General features: G+C 49.0%; 1 protein-coding gene across 1 annotated transcript in view; it reads left to right on the forward strand.

Moving 5' to 3' along the window:
• The window catches only part of LOC140409350 (centrosome-associated protein ALMS1-like), a 71,948-nt gene extending 65,080 nt beyond the window's left edge, over positions 1–6,868 (forward strand). Inside the window, exon 8 of the mRNA XM_072497774.1 lies at positions 6,739–6,868. Within this exon, the coding sequence (XP_072353875.1) occupies positions 6,739–6,783 (45 nt within the window). The 3' untranslated portion in view covers positions 6,784–6,868. The remainder of the gene's footprint in view (positions 1–6,738) is intronic.
• The last annotated feature ends 12,805 nt before the right edge of the window (positions 6,869–19,673 follow it).

The following is a 19,673-nucleotide window of genomic DNA, read 5'->3' on the forward strand; positions in this document are numbered from 1 at the left end:
TAGACCCTAATGTTCCCTTGTATCACCGTATTGTATTAGATCCTAACGTTCCCTTGTATCCCTGTACTGTATTAGATCCTAACGTTCCCTTGTATCCTTGTACTGTATTAGATCCTAACGTTGCCTTGTATCACTGTACTGTATTAGATCCTAACGTTCCCTTGTGTCACCGTACTGTATTAGATCCTAACGTTCCCTTATATCACCGTACTGTATTAGATCCTAACGTTCCCTTGTATCACCGTACTGTATTAGATCCTAACGTTCCCTTGTATCACCGTACTGTATTCGATCCTAACGTTCCCTTGTGTCACCGTACTGTATTAGATCCTAACGTTCCCTTATATCACCGTACTGTATTAGATCCTAACGTTCCCTTGTATCACTGTACTGTATTAGATCCTAACGTTCCCTTGTATCACTGTACTGTATTAGATCCTAACGTTCCCTTGTATCCCTGTACTGTATTAGATCCTAACGTTCCCTTGTATCCTTGTACTGTATTAGATCCTAACGTTCCCTTGTATCACCGTACTGTATTAGATCCTAACGTTCCCTTGTATCACTGTACTGTATTAGATCCTAACGTTCCCTTGTATCCCTGTACTGTATTAGATCCTAACGTTCCCTTGTATCACTGTACTGTATTAGATCCTAACGTTCCCTTGTATCCTTGTACTGTATTAGATCCTAACGTTCCCTTGTATCACTGTACTGTATTAGATCCTAACGTTCCCTTGTATCACTGTACTGTATTAGATCCTAACGTTCCCTTGTATCCCTGTACTGTATTAGATCCTAACGTTCCCTTGTATCCTTGTACTGTATTAGATCCTAACGTTCCCTTGTATCACTGTACTGTATTAGATCCTAACGTTCCCTTGTATCACCGTACTGTATTAGATCCTAACGTTCCCTTGTATCACCGTACTGTATTAGATCCTAACGTTCCCTTGTGTCACCGTATTGTATTAGATCCTAACGTTCCCTTGTATCCCTGTACTGTATTAGATCCTAACGTTCCCTTGTGTCACCGTACTGTATTAGATCCTAACGTTCCCTTGTGTCACCGTACTGTATTAGATCCTAACGTTCCCTTGTGTCACCGTACTGTATTAGATCCTAACGTTCCCTTGTGTCACCGTACTGTATTAGATCCTAACGTTGCCTTGTATCACTGTACTGTATTAGATCCTAACGTTCCCTTGTGTCACCGTACTGTATTAGATCCTAACGTTCCCTTATATCACCGTACTGTATTAGATCCTAACGTTCCCTTGTATCACCGTACTGTATTAGATCCTAACGTTCCCTTGTATCACCGTACTGTATTCGATCCTAACGTTCCCTTGTATCACTGTACTGTATTAGATCCTAACGTTCCCTTGTATCACTGTACTGTATTAGACCCTAACGTTCCCTTGTATCACTGTACTGTATTAGACCCTACTGTTCCCTTGTATCACCGTACTGTATTAGATCCTAACGTTCCCTTGTATCCTTGTACTGTATTAGATCCTAACGTTCCCTTGTATTACCGTACTGTATTAGACCCTAACGTTCCCTTGTGTCACCGTACTGTATTAGATCCTAACGTTCCCTTGTATCACCGTACTGTATTAGATCCTAACGTTCCCTTGTATCACTGTACTGTATTAGATCCTAACGTTTCCTTGTATCACTGTACTGTATTAGATCCTAACGTTCCCTTGTATCACCGTACTGTATTAGATCCGAACGTTCCCTTGTATCCCTGTACTGTATTAGATCCTAACGTTCCCTTGTATCACCGTACTGTATTAGATCCTAACGTTCCCTTGTATCACCGTACTGTATTAGATACTAACGTTCCCTTGTATCACCGTACTGTATTAGATCCTAACTTTCTTGTATCCTTGTACTGTATTAGATCCTAACGTTCCCTTGTATCACCGTACTGTATTAGATCCTCACGTTCCTTTGTGTCACCGTACTGTATTAGATCCTAACGTTCCCTTGTATCCCTGTACTGTATTAGATCCTAACGTTTCCTTGTATCACTGTACTGTATTAGATCCTAACGTTCCCTTGTATCACCGTACTGTATTAGATCCTAACGTTCCCTTGTATCACTGTACTGTATTAGATCCTAACGTTTCCTTGTATCACTGTACTGTATTAGATCCTAACGTTCCCTTGTATCACCGTACTGTATTAGATCCGAACGTTCCCTTGTATCCCTGTACTGTATTAGATCCTAACGTTCCCTTGTATCACCGTACTGTATTAGATCCTAACGTTCCCTTGTATCACCGTACTGTATTAGATACTAACGTTCCCTTGTATCACCGTACTGTATTAGATCCTAACTTTCTTGTATCCTTGTACTGTATTAGATCCTAACGTTCCCTTGTATCACCGTACTGTATTAGATCCTCACGTTCCTTTGTGTCACCGTACTGTATTAGATCCTAACGTTTCCTTGTATCACTGTACTGTATTAGATCCTAACGTTCCCTTGTATCACCGTACTGTATTAGATCCGAACGTTCCCTTGTATCCCTGTACTGTATTAGATCCTAACGTTCCCTTGTATCACCGTGCTGTATTAGATCCTAACGTTCCCTTGTATCACCGTACTGTATTAGATCCTAACGTTCCCTTGTATCACCGTACTGTATTAGATCCTAACGTTCCCTTGTATCACCGTACTGTATTAGATCCTAACGTTCCCTTGTATCACCGTACTGTATTAGATCCTAACGTTCCCTTGTATCCCTGTACTGTATTAGATCCTAACGTTCCCTTGTATCACCGTACTGTATTAGATCCTAACGTTCCCTTGTATCACCGTACTGTATTAGATCCTAACGTTCCCTTGTATCACCGTACTGTATTAGATACTAACGTTCCCTTGTATCACCGTACTGTATTAGATCCTAACTTTCTTGTATCCTTGTACTGTATTAGATCCTAACGTTCCCTTGTATCACCGTACTGTATTAGATCCTCACGTTCCTTTGTGTCACCGTGCTGTATTAGATCCTAACGTTCCCTTGTATCACCGTACTGTATTAGATCCGAACGTTCCCTTGTATCCCTGTACTGTATTAGATCCTAACGTTCCCTTGTATCACCGTACTGTATTAGAATCTAACGTTCCCTTGTATCACCGTACTGTATTAGATCCTAACGTTCCCTTGTATCACCGTACTGTATTAGATCCTAACTTTCTTGTATCCTTGTACTGTATTAGATCCTAACGTTCCCTTGTATCACCGTACTGTATTAGATCCTCACGTTCCCTTGTGTCACCGTACTGTATTAGATCCTAACGTTCCCTTGTGTCACCGTACTGTATTAGATCCTAACGTTCCCTTGTGTCACCGTACTGTATGAGATCCTAACGTTCCCTTGTATCACCGTACTGTATTAGATCCCAACGTTCCCTTGTATCACTGTACTGTATTAGATCCTAACGTTCCCTTGTATCACTACTGTATTAGATCCTAACGTTCCCTTGTATCACCGCACTCTTTTAGACACTAACGTTCCCTTGTGTCACCGTACTGTATTAGATCCTAACGTTCCCTTGTATCACCGTACTGTATTAGATCCTAACGTTCCCTTGTATAACCGTACTGTATTAGATCCTAACGTTCCCTTGTATCACCGTATTGTATTAGATCCTAACGTTCCCTTGTATCCCTGTACTGTATTAGATCCTAACGTTCCCTTGTATCACCGTACTGTATTAGATCCTAACGTTCCCTTGTATCACCGTGCTGTATTGGATCCTAACGTTCCCTTGTATCACCGTACTGTATTAGATCCTAACGTTCCCTTGTATCACCGTACTGTATTAGATCCTAACGTTCCCTTGTATGCCTGTACTGTATTAGATCCTAACGTTCCCTTGTATCACCGTACTGTATTAGATCCTAACGTTCCCTTGTATCACCGTACTGTATTAGATCCTAACGTTCCCTTGTATCCTTGTACTGTATTAGATCCTAACGTTCCCTTGTATCACCGTACTGTATTAGATCCTAACGTTCCCTTGTATCACCGTACTGTATTAGATCCTAACGTTCCCTTGTATTACCGTACTGTATTAGATCCTAACGTTCCCTCGTATCCTTGTACTGTATTAGATCCTAACGTTCCCTTGTATCACCGTGCTGTATTGGATCCTAACGTTCCCTTGTGTCACCGTACTGTATTAGATCCTAACGTTCCCTTGTATCCTTGTACTGTATTAGATCCTAACGTTCCCTTGTATCACCGTACTGTATTAGATCCTAACGTTCCCTTGTATCCCTGTACTGTATTAGATCCTAACGTTCCCTTGTATCACCGTACTGTATTAGATCCTAACGTTCCCTTGTATCACCGTACTGTATTAGATACTAACGTTCCCTTGTATCACCGTACTGTATTAGATCCTAACTTTCTTGTATCCTTGTACTGTATTAGATCCTAACGTTCCCTTGTATCACCGTACTGTATTAGATCCTCACGTTCCCTTGTGTCACCGTACTGTATTAGATCCTAACGTTCCCTTGTATCACCGTGCTGTATTAGATCCTAACGTTCCCTTGTATCACCGTACTGTATTAGATCCGAACGTTCCCTTGTATCCCTGTACTGTATTAGATCCTAACGTTCCCTTGTATCACCGTACTGTATTAGAATCTAACGTTCCCTTGTATCACCGTACTGTATTAGATCCTAACGTTCCCTTGTATCACCGTACTGTATGAGATCCTAACTTTCTTGTATCCTTGTACTGTATTAGATCCTAACGTTCCCTTGTATCACCGTACTGTATTAGATCCTCACGTTCCCTTGTGTCACCGTACTGTATTAGATCCTAACGTTCCCTTGTGTCACCGTACTGTATTAGATCCTAACGTTCCCTTGTGTCACCGTACTGTATGAGATCCTAACGTTCCCTTGTATCACCGTACTGTATTAGATCCCAACGTTCCCTTGTATCACTGTACTGTATTAGATCCTAACGTTCCCTTGTATCACTACTGTATTAGATCCTAACGTTCCCTTGTATCACCGTACTGTATTAGATCCTAACGTTCCCTTGTATCACCGTATTGTATTAGATCCTAACGTTCCCTTGTATCCCTGTACTGTATTAGATCCTAACGTTCCCTTGTATCACCGTACTGTATTAGATCCTAACGTTCCCTTGTATCACCGTGCTGTATTGGATCCTAACAAACAATAACGTTCCCTTGTATCACCGTACTGTATTAGATCCTAACGTTCCCTTGTATCCTTGTACTGTATTAGATCCTAACGTTCCCTTGTATCACCGTACTGTATTACATCCTAACGTTCCCTTGTATCACCGTACTGTATTAGACCCTAACGTTCCCTTGTATCACCGTACTGTATTACATCCTAACGTTCCCTTGTATCACCGTACTGTATTAGATCCTAACGTTCCCTTGTATCCCTGTACTGTATTAGATCCTAACGTTCCCTTGTATCACCGTACTGTATTAGATCCTAACGTTCCCTTGTATCACCGTACTGTATTAGATCCTAACGTTCCCTTGTATCCTTGTACTGTATTAGATCCTAACGTTCCCTTGTATCACCGTACTGTATTAGATCCTAACGTTCCCTTGTATCACCGTACTGTATTAGATCCTAACGTTCCCTTGTATTACCGTACTGTATTAGATCCTAACGTTCCCTCGTATCCTTGTACTGTATTAGATCCTAACGTTCCCTTGTATCACCGTGCTGTATTGGATCCTAACGTTCCCTTGTGTCACCGTACTGTATTAGATCCTAACGTTCCCTTGTATCCTTGTACTGTATTAGATCCTAACGTTCCCTTGTATCACCGTACTGTATTAGATCCTAACGTTCCCTTGTATTACCGTACTGTATTAGATCCTAACGTTCCCTTGTATCACTGTACTGTATTAGATCCTAACGTTCCCTTGTGTCACCGTACTGTATTAGATCCTAACGTTCCCTTGTATCACCGTACTGTATTAGATCCTCACGTTCCCTTGTATCACCGTACTGTATTAGATCCTAACGTTCCCTTGTATCACCGTACTGTATTAGATCCTCACGTTCCCTTGTATCACTGTACTGTATTAGATCCTAACGTTCCCTTGTATCACTGTACTGTATTAGACCCTAACGTTCCCTTGTATCACCGTACTGTATTAGACACTAACGTTCCCTTGTATCACCATGCTGTATTCGACCCTAATGTTCTCTTGTATCACTGTATGTTGACCCTAATGTTCCCTTGCATCATTGCACTATGTTAGACCTTATTCCAGATGTAAGTTTTTCTCTTACTGCCTCTCCTTGCAGGCCCATCAACTTATCAGTTTCTTGTCATGCCATGATTTTTCTTGTCACACACGAGTTGAAATGGTCACCAAATCACTCGCCTGTCCTCCTGTGACAGGGCAAGACCACTTTCTGAAGGGTGAAAAAGTTAGAAATCAAAACGCAAAGGAGAACCTCTTTCGCCTCCTCGCCCAATTTCCAAATACAAGCACTCGGTCTGTGTCTCACTCAGTATAAGGTCTTTCCCGCTGTACCTGTGGCACTTACTGATCATGTCAAAACAGTCCCTTTCTTATATGGAGCTGAGTCACTTTTCAGCTTGCCTTCCTGCTGTATGTTGCAAGCTGTGTTTGCGCTTGGCTCTATGTTGTGTTGTCTAACACTGCGCAACTTATCCCCCCACTTTGGTTTCTTTTGCAGAAGATCACCAACCATGTGTTGGGTAAGAAGGTCTCTTGGCAGTGAACGGGCCGGAGTGTCTGTCAGAGCTCAGACCTGGAAAACTCATCCTTTTTGTCAAATCATGTAAATAAAGATTTATTTAAATAAACAGGGTCTTGTCACTCTGTCGCAAACACAATGGTTGGAGTACGATAGATATGAATGAAACAGTGATGGCTTTTACATAAATATTGAGAGGAAGCAGGCAGCAGTGACTCGCAAAAAGAGCTTGGTTGAAATGACACACTTGCGAGTGATACTTTATTTAGTCTTCACAGTCCAGGACATTAAGAATGGTAATGGAGGACTTCCGGTGGCGGCTATGAAGGAGTAGGTCGCACATTTGGTGGCTCCCGCTCGGGTCGGACCTTTGGACCTTTTCCCCCAATTTTGTATCAGACTTGATTTGGTAGTTTGATGGTAGCGGCAATTGTGGAGTGGATTCCTGCATCGGTGCATGGAGAGGCGGACTAGAACATAAGAACTAGGAGCAGGAGTAGGCCATCTGGCCCCTCGAGCCTGCTCCGCCATTCAATGAGATCATGGCTGATCTTTGTGGACTCAACTCCACTCTCCGGCCCGTACACCATATCCCCGAATCCCTTTATTCTTTAGAAAGGCATCTATCTTTTTCTTAAAAACGTTTAAAGAAGGAGCCTCAACTGCTTCACTGGGCAAGGAATTCCAGAGATTCACAACCCTTTGGGTGAAGAGGTTCCTCCTAAACACGGTCCTAGTGCTCGCAAAGGCAGAAACAGACAAGGCTTGGGCCGAAGCTGCAGCGGGAGAAAGCATGGAGGATGACGGGAGTCCTGGCTTGTCGACCCAGCGGTCGACGGAGCAGCTGATGCAGTTCATTCAGGAGGGCTTCGCCAAGCAGAAGCAGGAATGCTTGGACCCGATTAAAGAATCGATTGCACGGCTGGAACTTAGATTGGATGCCCAAGATCGGGCAATCCAGAAAGTACAGAAGGCGCTGGCTGAGCACGAGGAACATCAAACTGCGGTGGAGTTGGAGGTGGGGATGCTGAGAGACCAGCAGAAAAGGCTCCTGGAGAAGGTGGAGGATCTAGAGAATAGGTCCCGCCGGCTGAACTTGAGAATCGTCGGTCGCCCCGCTGGGGCGTACGTAGCGGGCATGTTCGAGAAGTTGCTGGGGGATGGGACGTTCTCCCGACCCTTGGAGGTGGACAGGGCTCACAGAGTGCTCGCGAGGAAGCCGCGAGTTGGGGACACCCGAGGGCAATGGTGGTGATATTCCACAGGTATTTGGACAAGGAGCGTATTTTACAGTGGGCCAAGCAGACACGGAGTTGTAAATGGGAGAACAGTATCCTGCGGATCTATCAGGATCTGAGTGCGGAGGTGGCCGGGAGAGGAGCAGGGTTCAATCAGATAAAGTCGACCCTTTTTAAGAAAAAGGTGAAGTTTGGACTGCTGTATATGGCCTGCTTTGGATCACGTATGAGGAGCAACATTTTTATTTTGAGTCGCCCGAGGAAGCGATGGACTTCGCTGGAAGGACTGGTGGCAGACTGAGGACTTTGAACTTTGCTGCAGCGCTCTTGTTTAAAAAAAGTTTCTTGTTTTTTTGGCCGTTATTTGTAATGCCTTCTGTATTGATTCGGGGCCTGTTGCAGAGCTGAGTGAGCTAAAGTTTACATTTGGATTGATGGGGGATGGAGGTGTGTTTTAGATGTTGGATCTCCTGTTTGATCTTTTCTTTTTTCCCCCAGTTTTTTCCCCCGGGCAATTGTGTTTGGATTGCTTTTCTTTTGAATATGTATGTACGAGCCCGGGGGGTTGGGAACAATAGGTGGGAGAATGTCTGGCGCCATGGTCGGAGGTCACCAAGCTAGCTGGGCGGGCTAGCTCATGGAAGCGCAGTGGGGGGTGAGCAGATGTCATGCTTGTTGAAAGGGTTGGTTTACATAGTGCTGTTACTAGGAGGGGAGGAGAGGGGGAAAGTGTTCTGCTGACGGGGGAGGGACGTTTTCTGTGGGACAAAAAGGAGGTTGGGGGCGGAGGCTGCCTGGGGGCGGGTTAGCGGATGCGTGGGGCGCGGGCTGGAAACTGGCACAAGAAAGGTGATGGCTGATCAGCAAAGGTGGGGGGCGATGAGCCCCCCAGCTAGGCTGATCACATGGAATGTGAGAGGGCTAAATGGGCCGGTTAAGAGGGCACGTGTGTTCGCGCAATTGAGAGGTCTGAAGGTGGACGTGGTAATGTTACAGGAGACGCACCTTCGAGTAACTGATCAGATCAGATTCAGGAAGGGATGGGTCGGACAGGTTTTTCACTCGGGGCTGGACTCTAAGACTAGAGGGGTCACGATCCTGATTAAAAGCGAGTGGCATTTGGGCCGGGAAGAATAGTTGCGGATGTGGGAGGCTGGTACATTATGGTCAGTGGGAAGCTGGAGGGGTTGCCGGTGGTACTAGTAAATGTGCACGTGCCAAATTGGGATAATGTGGAGTTTATAAAGAGGATGCTGGGGAAGATCCTGGACCTGGATTTGCATAAGTTGGTCATGGGAGGGGACTTTTACAGTTATTGACCCTGGGTTAGACCGGTCGAACTCGAGGACGGGCAAGGTGCCGGCAATGGCAAAGGAACTAGAGAGGTTTATGGAGCAGGTGGGGGGGATGGACCCCTGCAGATTTGGGCAGTCGAGAGTGAAAGAGGTGTCCTTCTACTCACACGTGCATAAAGTGTACTCCCGGATTGATTTTTTAATTTTGAACAGGGCTCTACTGACGGGGGTAGTGGACGCGGGGTATTCGGCGATCACAATCTCAGATCATGCCCTGCACTGAGTTGACCTACAGGTTAGCAAGGAGAGTAGCCAGCGCCCGCACTGGAGGCTGGGAGTGGGACTCTTAGCTGATGAAGAGGTGTGTGGGTGGCTGAGGAAATGTATTCAGAACTATCTGGAAGTCAACGACACGGATGAAGTTTCGGCGGCGGTGGTCTGGGAGGCAATGAAGGCGGTGGTTAGAGGGGAGCTGATCTCGATATGGGCCCAGAGGGAGAAGCCAGACAGAGCAGAAACGGACCGACTTTTGAAGGAGATATTGCAGGTCGACAGGAGGTATGCGGAGACCCTAGACGCAGGGCTTCTAAGGGAACGACGGAGGCTACAGGCGGAGTTCGGCTTGTTTTTAAAAAAAATATGTTTATTAAGAATTTTTAACACAATTTTCAACCGTACAAAACAAACCCCCCGTAACACAAAAGAAAGAAAGCTCGCATAGCAAGACATGAACATGGCAAGTCAATATGATACAGAACTTTGTACATTGGATTCCTCCCGTACAGATCAGTTTCCCGGATCATTCATGTATTATCTTGCTCAAATGCCCCCCAGAAAGGCCCCCCTTCCCCCTCCCTCCCTCCTCCCCCCCCCCCCCCAAGAAAGATGTCCCTCCTCCTCCCCCCTCCCTCCCTTCCTCCTCCCCCCTCCCTCCCTTCCTCCTCCCCCCTCCCTCCCTTCCTCCTCCCCCCTCCCTCCCTTCCTCCCCTCCCCTCTCTCCTCTTCCCCCCTCCTCCCTCCCCCTCTCCTCCCCTCCCCCTCCTCCCTCTCCCCCTTCCCCCCTCCTCCCCTCCTCCTCTCTCTCTCCCCCCCCCCCCCCCGCCCCCCCCCCCCCCCTCCTCCCGGGCTACTAGGGACGCAAAGGCCAGAATGCCGGCCTCTTTCGCCTCCTGCACTCCGGGCTCGTCCACTGCTCCAAATAGTGCTAGCCCCCAGCTTGGCTTGACCCGGACTTTCACCACCTTAGATACTGTTCCCCGCCACTCCCCTCCAGTGCCGGGCATGACCAAAACATATGGACATGGTTCGCCGGACTTCCTGAGCACCTCCCACATCTGTCCTCCACCCCAAAGAACCTACTCAGCCTCGCCCCCGTCATATGCGCTCTGTGAATAACCTTAAATTGTATCAGGCTAAGCCTGGCACACGAGGAAGAGGAATTGACCCTACTTAGGGCATCAGCCCAAAGCCCCTCCTCAATCTCCTCCCCTAGCTCCTCGTCCCATTTACCTTTCAGCTCCTCTACCAAAGCCTCCCCCTCTTCTTTCATCTCCTGGTATATCGCCGACACCTTGCCCTCCCCGACCCATACGCCCAAAATCAGCCTGTCTTGAATCCCCTGTGCCGGGAGCAGCGGGAATTTCCTCACCTGCCGCCTCACAAACGCCCTCACTTGCATGTACCTGAAAGCATTTCCCGGGGTAACCCAAACTTCTCCTCCAGCGCCCCTAATCTCGCAAACGTCCCGTCGATGAACAAGTCCCCCATTCTTCTAATCCCCGCCCGATGCCAGCTCTCAAACCCCCCGTCCATCCTTCCTGGGACAAACCGATGGTTACCCCTGATCGGGGACCACACCGAGGCTTCCAACGGATCATCGCCACGTTGGCTGCCCAGTAGTAGCCACCCAGATTCGGCAACGCCAACCCTCCTCTATCTCTGCTACGCTCCAGGAACCCCCTCCTTAACCTCGGGGTCTTGCTCGCCCACACAAATCCCATAATGCTCCTGCTTACCCTCTTAAAGAAGGCCTTGGTGATCACAATTGGGAGGCATTGGAATACAAAAAGAAACCTCTGGAGAACCACCATTTTAATCAACTGTACCCTGCCCGCCAGTGAGAGTGGCAACATGTCCCACCTTTTAAAGTCCCCCTCCATCTGTTCCACCAGCCGTGTCAAATTAAGTTTGTGCAGGGCCCCCCAGGTCCTAGCTACCTGAATCCCCAAGTATCAAAAGCTCCTTTCCGCCGCCCTCAACGGTAGGTCATCTATCCCTCTTCCCTGATCCCCCGGCTGCCCCACAAAGAGCTCACTCTTTCCCACATTGAGCTTATAGCCCGAGAAGTCTCCAAACTCCCTTAGGATCTGCATGACCTCAACCATCCCCTCCACTGGATCCGCCACATACAGCAACAAGTCGTCTGCGTACAGCGACACTCGGTGTTTCTCTCCCCCTCGAACCACCCCCTTCCATTTCCCCGACTCCCTTAACGCCATGGCCAACGGTTCAATTGCTAATGCGAACAGCAGAGGGAACAGGGGGCACCCCTGCCTCGTCTCAGTACAGCCGGAAATACTCCGACCTCTGCCGGTTCGTGACCACACTCGCCACCGGGGCTCTGTACAGGAGTTTAACCCAACTAATAAACCCTCCCCCGAACCCAAACCTCCTCAACACTTCCCAGAGATACTCCCACTCTACGCGGTCAAAGGCCTTCTCCGCGTCCATGGCTGCCACAATCTCTGCCTCTGCCCGCATTGCAGTGGGTTTTTATCCCGCTTCAAGATCAAAGAGATTGTCGCCTCCGACATTGTCGGGGGCAGGGTCTCCCCCTCCCTTACTTCATTGAAGGTCCTTACCAGCAACGGGGCTAACGGGTCTACATACTTCCTATAAAGCTCCACCGGGAACCCATCGGGCCCCGGGTCCTTCCCCGCCTGCATGCTCCCCAGTCCTTTAACCAGCTCCTCCACCCCAATGGGCGCCCTCAAACCAGCCACCTCCTGCTCCTCCACCCTCGGGAACCCCAGTTGGTCCAAGAATCGTCGCACCCCCTCTTTTCCCCCTGGGGGCTGGGATCTATACAGCTCCTCGTAAAAGGCCTTGAATGCCTTATTCACTTTCACCGCACTCCGCACTGTAGTTCCCCTGCCATCCTTGATTCCACCTATTTTCCTCGCTGCCATCCTCTTACGGAGCTGATGTGCCAGCATCCGACTCGCCTTCTCCCCATATTCATATATCGCCCCCTGCGCCTTCCTCCAATGTGCCTCTGCCTTCCCTGTGGTCAACAGGTCGAACTCCATCTGGAGACTTTGTCTCTCCCTGAGTAGTCCCTCATCAGGAGCCTCTGCATATCTCCTGTCCACCCATAAAATCTCCCCCACTAACCTCTCCCTTTCCCTGCCCTCTCTCTTCACCCTGTGAGCCCTGATGGAGATTAACTCTCCCCTGACCACTGCCTTCAGCGCCTCCCATACTACTCCCACCTGCACCTCCCCGTTGTCGTTGGCCTCCAGATAGCTTTCAATACACCCCCGCACCCTCCCGCTCACTTCCTCGACTGACAGCAGTCCCACATCCAACCGCCACAATGGGCGTTGGTCCCTCTCCTCCCCCAGCTCTAGCTCCACCCAATGCGGGGCGTGGGCTGAGATGGCTATGGCCGAATACTCCGTTCCCTCCACTTTCGGGATCAATGCCCTGCCCAAAACAAAAAAATCTATCCGGGAGTAGGGCTTATGTACATGGGAGAAAAAAGAAAATTCTCTGGCCAAAGGCCTGGCAAATCTCCACCGATCCACTCCCCCCATCTGATCCATAAACCCCCTGAGCACCTTGGCCGCCGCCAGCCTCTTCCCCGTCCTAGATCTGGAACGATCTAATGCTGGGTCCAACACAGTGTTGAATTCCCCACCCATTATCAAGCTCCCTACCTCCAAGTCTGGAATACGCCCCAACATCCGTTTCATGAATCCAGCATCGTCCCAGTTTGGGGCATATACATTCACCAGTACCACCTCCGTCCCCTGAAACCTACCGCTCGCCATCACGTATCGGCCTCCATTGTCCGCTACTATGTTCTTGGCCTCAAACGACACCCGCTTCCCACCAGTATTGCCACCCCTCTTCTTCGCATCCAGCCCCGAATGGAACACCTGTCGTACCCATCCCTTCCTTAACCTGACCTGTTCTGCCACCTTCTCCTGAAGCATGACCACGTCTGCCTTCAGTCCCTTTAGGTGCGCGAACACTCGGGCCCTCTTAACCGGCCCATTTGAAATGAAATGAAAATGAAAACCGCTTATTGTCACAAGTAGGCTTCAAATGAAGTTACTGTGAAAAGCCCCTAGTCGCCACATTCCGGCGCCTGTTCAGGGAGGCTGGTACGGGAATTGAACCGTGCTGCTGGCCTGCCTTGGTCTGCTTTCAAAGCCAGCGATTTAGCCCTGTGCTAAACAGCCCCTGCGTATTTAGGCCTCTCACATTCCACGTGATCAGCCGGATTGGGGGGGTTACCCCCCACCGGACTAGCCAACTCCTATCTTAGGCCAGTCACGTGCCCGCGCCTCCTGCACCCTCCAGTCCCCCAGACGGGGAACCCCCGCCCCGACCACCTCTTCCATTTTCAGTTCCCCCTCGGCCAGTGCAGCAGCAACCCTATTGTCACCCCCTCGCCCCCCCCCTCCCCGCTAGATCCGCATCTAGCTCTTTTGCTCCCCCCATACTACTTCCGTGAGTCAGCTGACTTCTGCTGACCCCGGCTTCCCCCGCCTTCCCGTTGATCTCCCCGTGTGAGAGTCTCTCCTCCTCCTTACCTTCCTCCACCCCCCCCCCCCCCGCCCCGCCCCCCAGCACGGGAAAAAGCCTGCGCTTTCCTGAGCCAGTCCCGCCCCCTGTGGTGCAGCTCCTGATGCGGCCTTATCCCAGTTTACCCCCCTCCCGAGTCTCGCCTCCCTCCAGCACCGACGCCCACATTTCCCACTATCTCATCAACAGAAAAAAAAATTAACAACTCTTCCCACATCCCCATCCATCATCCCACCCATGAAACATTCTTTACCCATATTTACAACCCCTTATACAGTCAACATCCCCCCCACAACCACAGCCCCTCAGTTCGAGTCCAATTTTTCCGTTTGGATAAAGGTCCAAGCCTCTTCTGGTGTTTCGAAATAGTGGTGTCGGTCCTGATAAGTGACCCACAAACGGTATCAGCTCCCTCCACTCCTTCGGGGAGACCCAGAATCCGGAGATTCTTCCTCCTCGACCTGTTCTCCAGGACCTCGAGTCTCTCGGCCCACCTCCTGCGCTTCCATTTTTACCGCCAGGCCCAGGATCTCGTCCTCGTTCTCATTTTTATCCCTCACCTCACGGAGCTCGACTGCCTGGGCCTTCTGGGTCTCCTACAGCCCCTCGATCGCCAACCGCATTGGCGCCAGCACCTCCTTTTTAAGCTCCTCCACACAGCGCCTGAGGAATTCCTGCTGGTCCGGCCCCCATGCTGCTCGATCTCCGCCATCTTGTTTTTTTCCCCCTCGTTTTTGTCGCTGCTCCACCGCTAATCCCTGCCGTACAACGTAAGGGGGACCTTACTTCACCTTCCCACCTGGGATCCAGCCAAAATGTGCGGCTTAGCTCCGCATCGCCGCAACCGGAAGTGAGTTTGGCTTGTTAACTACAGGGAGGGCGGTAGAGCAGCTGAGGAAGGTGAGGGGGGTGATCTCTGAGCATGGGGGGAAGGCCAGCAGAGTGCTTGTGCAGCAACTTAGAAAGAGGGAGGCAGCCAGGAAGATAGGGAAAGTAAAGGACGGGGACGGGAACCTGGTCGGAGATTCAGCAGGGGTTAATAAGGCGTACAAGGAATTTTGCAGTAGGTTGTATTGGTCGGAACCGCCAGCTGGGCCGGAGGGGATGAGGCACTTTTTCGCTGGGGCCCCGATCGAGTTGGAAGAGGTAGCAGAGAGGCTGAAGGCTATGCAGTCGGGTAAAGCCCCGGGGCCGGACGGGTACCCAGTGGAGTTTTATAAAAAGTTCTCTGGGATACTGGGGCCATTGTTGATGACATTCAATGAGGCAAGGGAGTGTGGGGTGCTTCCCCCGACGATGTCACAGGCCACGATCTCATTGATCCTGAAGCAGGACAAGGACCCGGAGCTATGTGGATCCAACAGGCCGATATCCCTATTAAATGTGGAGGCCAAACTGTTGGCCAAAATCTTGTCCTCTAGGATTGAACACCGTGTTCCGGACGTGATTGGGAAGGACCAGACGGGATTTGTTAAGGGTAGGCAGTTGGCGGACAACGTAAGAAGGTTGTTAAATGTGATTGATACCCCCAGAATGTAGGGATGTGGAGGTAATGGATGCAGAGAAGGCTTTTGATCGGGTGGAACGGGAATATCTGAGGGAGGTACTGGGACGGTTTGGATTTGGGCGGGGCTTCATTGACTGGGTCAGGCTCCTGTGGCGAGCGTACAGACGAACAGGTCAACATCGGATTATTTCAGGCTGCATCGGGGGGGCGAGACAGGGATGCCCCCTCTCCCCACTGCTGTTCGCGTTGGCCATAGAGCCGTTGGCAATTGCGCTGAGAGCCTCAAGAGGCTGGTCCGGGAAGAAGGGGTGGGGGGGGACAGTCTCGCTTTACGCAGGCGACCTGCTCCTGTATGTTTCGGACCCACTGGAGGGGATGAAAGAAATTATGAGGATTCTGGGGGAATTTGGTCGGTTTTCGGGGTATAAACTAAATATGGGGAAAAGATGTTTGCGGTCCAGGCGAGGGGACAGGAGAGGCGGTTGGTAGGGGGAAGCTTTCGATACCTGGGCATCCAGGTGGCACGGGAATGGGAACGGCTGCACAAGTTAAATTTTGGCCCGATTAGTAGACCAAATGACCACGATTTTCGGAGGTGGGACGCACTTCCGTTGTCACTAGCTGGGAGGGTGCAGACAGTGAAAATGACGGTCCTGTTTGTGATTCAATGTCTCCCCATCTTTATTCCACGGTATTTCTTTAGACTTCTGGAAAGGGTGCAAAGGAGATTTACCAGGATGCTGCCTGGTTTGCAGGATAGGTCTTATGAGGAAAGGTTGAGGGAGCTCGGGCTTTTCTCTTTGGAGTGGAGGGGGATGAGAGGCGACTTAATAGAGGTTTATAAGATGATGAGGGGGATAGAGTGGGCATTCAGAGACTATTTCCTCGGGTGGATGTAGCTGTTACAAGGAGGAATAACTATAAGGTTCAGGGTGGGAGATATAGGAGGGATGTCCGAGGTAGGTTCTTTACTCAGTGGTTAGGGTGTGGAATGGACTGCCTGCTGTGATAGTGGAGTCGGACACTTTAGGAACTTTCATGCGGTTATTGGATAGGCACAGGAGCACACCAGAATGACAGGGAGTGGGATAGCTTCATCTTGGTTTCGGACAAGGCTCGGCACAACATCGAGGGCCGAAGGGCCTGTTCTGTGCTGTACTGTTCTATGTTCAAATGGTCAATAAGGTGATCACTGGCTTTGTATGGGCGGGTAAGACCCCGTGAGTAAAAAAAAGGGGGGATGCTTGAGCGGAGCCAGGGGGAGGGTGAGCTGGCGCTGCCGAACTTTAGTAATTATTATTGGGCGGTGAATATAGCCATGATCAGGAACTGGGTGGAGGGTCGGTACGGGAGCGGGTGGAAACAGCTTCATGCAAGGGCACCAGTTTGGGGGGGGGGGGGGCATTAGTAACGGTGCCCGTCGTTCTCGCCGGCGCGGTACTCCACCAGCCCCGTGGTGGTGGCAGCCCTGAGGGCAATGGAGGAGGCATGTGGAAGCGGAGGCCTTTGCTTCCCTGGTAGCCTGGAGACAGATTCTATTAGCTTGGAGGGACCCAAAGCCCCCGAAGACGGAGACCTATCTAACTGACAAGGCTAGCCTTCTCTGTTTGGAGAAAATCAAGTTCGCCAACGTTAGGGTTCATAGAAATAATCACCTTGTTGGACTGAAATTCCTCTTCAGTCACAAGGAGATATGGGGGTGGGAATTCATTTATTATTTCACGGGATTTGGGTTTCCACCAGCACGGCCAGCATTTATTGCCCATTTCTAATTGCACTTGAACTGCCTGGCTTTCTGGGCCAGACACATTCAGGCTATGATGAGAAGGAAAAAAGCTTTTAGCATGTACAAGGGGAGCAAATCAGCAGAGCGGAGGCATTCGTGGAGTACACGAAGTGGGGGGCTTAAGAAAGAAATTAGGAGAGCAAAGAGGGGATGTGAGAAAGCGCTGGCTGCCAAAAGTAGGGAAAATCCCATGATATTCTAGAACGATATCAATGGGAAGAGGATAACCAGGGAAAGAGGAGGGCCCATTATCGACCAAGGGGACAATCTGTAGGTGGAGCTAGAGGACATTGGTAGGGTGTTGAACAAATATTTCACATCTGTCTTCACCCAAGAGAATGAGGAGGTAGATTTAGAACTCGGGGAGACTGAGGTTCTTGAGCAAGTTGTCATAAGGAGGGACAAGGTGTTGGCAGGTTTAAAAGTGGACAAATCTCCAGGTCCGGATAAATTGTGTCCCAGGCTGCTGTGGGAGGCGAGGGAGGAGATTGCAGAGGCTCTGACCCAAATTTTTAATTCCTCTCTGGCGAGAACAACTAATATGGTTCCACTATTTAAGAAAGGCTGTAGGGTTAAGCCAGGGAACTACAGGCCAGTCAGTCTCATGTCAGTGGTAGGGAAACTATTGGAGAAAATTCTGAAGGAGAGAATCTATCCCCACTTGGAGGGGTAAGGTTTGATCAGGGATAGTCAGCACGGCTTTGTCAGAGGGAGGTCATGTCTAACAAATTTGATTGATTTTTCTGAGCATGTGACCAGGTGTGTGGATGAGGGTAATGCAGTTGATGTAGTTTATATGGTTTTCAGGAAAGCCTTTGACAAGGTCCCACATGGGATACAAGGTAATTTGAGAAGGTGGATTCATAATTGGCTTAGTTGCAGGAGACAAGAGGGTGATGACGTGGGATTCGTGACAGAACCAAATATGGAATGTGCGAGGCTGGAGGAGTCCTCCTGCACAGGAACTCTCCAGGTCCTCGCCACAACAGCACTCCAATCCCCCTCAGCAAATCACTCAACTAGCCCAGTGGTGTTTTTTCCATTGGAACGTTCATTTGAACGATGGAGGTCGAGGGACCGACCTGATAGAGGTCGACAAGATTATGAGGGGCATAGATAGAGTGGATGGGCAGGTACTCTTTCCCAGGGTGGAGGGGTCAGTCACCAGGGGGCATAGGTTTAAGGTCTGTGGTATCACGACCGGTACAAGTTTGGAGGGCCGAAGGGCCTGTTCCTATGCTGTATTGTTCTTTGTACTCAGGTGGTAACGTTCTAGACACTCTTATCATAGAACTGTTTTTGTTTCGCTTTAATGTTTGCTTTTCCTGCAGTACCACTGCATTCTCCTCCTTTGCCAAGTGTGGAACGCAACCATCTATTCACGAGAACTCTGCTGGCGATCTACCATGTGACAATGGTGATGCTCTAACTCAATAGTGGGAGATATGGATCAGATTGGCTGTCCATTGCTTTCTTCAACAATTGCTTAACAATATGTTGGCTTTTTTTTGCTTTTCCATTGGCTTCTCTGTACAACGGACTCGACCTGACATGATTGAAATCATACATGCCTGCAAAGTGTTGCCTATCTTTACAGCTAAAACCAGGACCGTTGTCACTCACAATGACTTGCAGAATTCCGTGTCGAGCCGAAATCGACTTGGTATGCAGTATTACACAGCTTGCCGTTATGCTTGACAGTAGAGCCATTTTGGGATAGTTTGAAAGATAGTGTATGATCATTAAACAATCTTTCCCTCGCAGGTGAAAGAGATCAATAGCTACTTTCTGCCATAGTGCAGTAGGTAAATCAGATATTTGCATAGGTTCTCTTGTTTGCTTGCAACGATACGTTTGGCAACAACTTGTGTGTCGCAACAACTTTCAATATCCTGGTTTATACCTGGCCAGTAAACGGAGTCACAAGCTTTCCACTTACATTTTTCAACCTCAAGATGTCCTTAGTGTATCCTCTTTTGTACATCCTTGTGAAGAGATTGACGTGTGACCATAGTGTTCAAGCAATATACCACTCCAGAAATGATACTGAGTTCGCATCTTATATTGTAGAACACCATACCTTGACCTCAGGGCCAGTGTGAGTTGCTGTTCCTCATCACCTCGAAGAGTTTGATCCTTCCTGGTCTCTTCTGGGATCTCACGTAGTTTCGCATCTGATACTGGTAGTAGTGTGGAAATTAGATTGACATGCAGATCTACATGCTCAGCAATCTCACCATTAATAATTTGCATCGCGCTCTCGATAATGCATCTGC

Source organism: Scyliorhinus torazame, chromosome 3, assembly GCF_047496885.1.
Source record: "Scyliorhinus torazame isolate Kashiwa2021f chromosome 3, sScyTor2.1, whole genome shotgun sequence".
Lineage (NCBI taxonomy): Eukaryota > Metazoa > Chordata > Chondrichthyes > Carcharhiniformes > Scyliorhinidae > Scyliorhinus > Scyliorhinus torazame.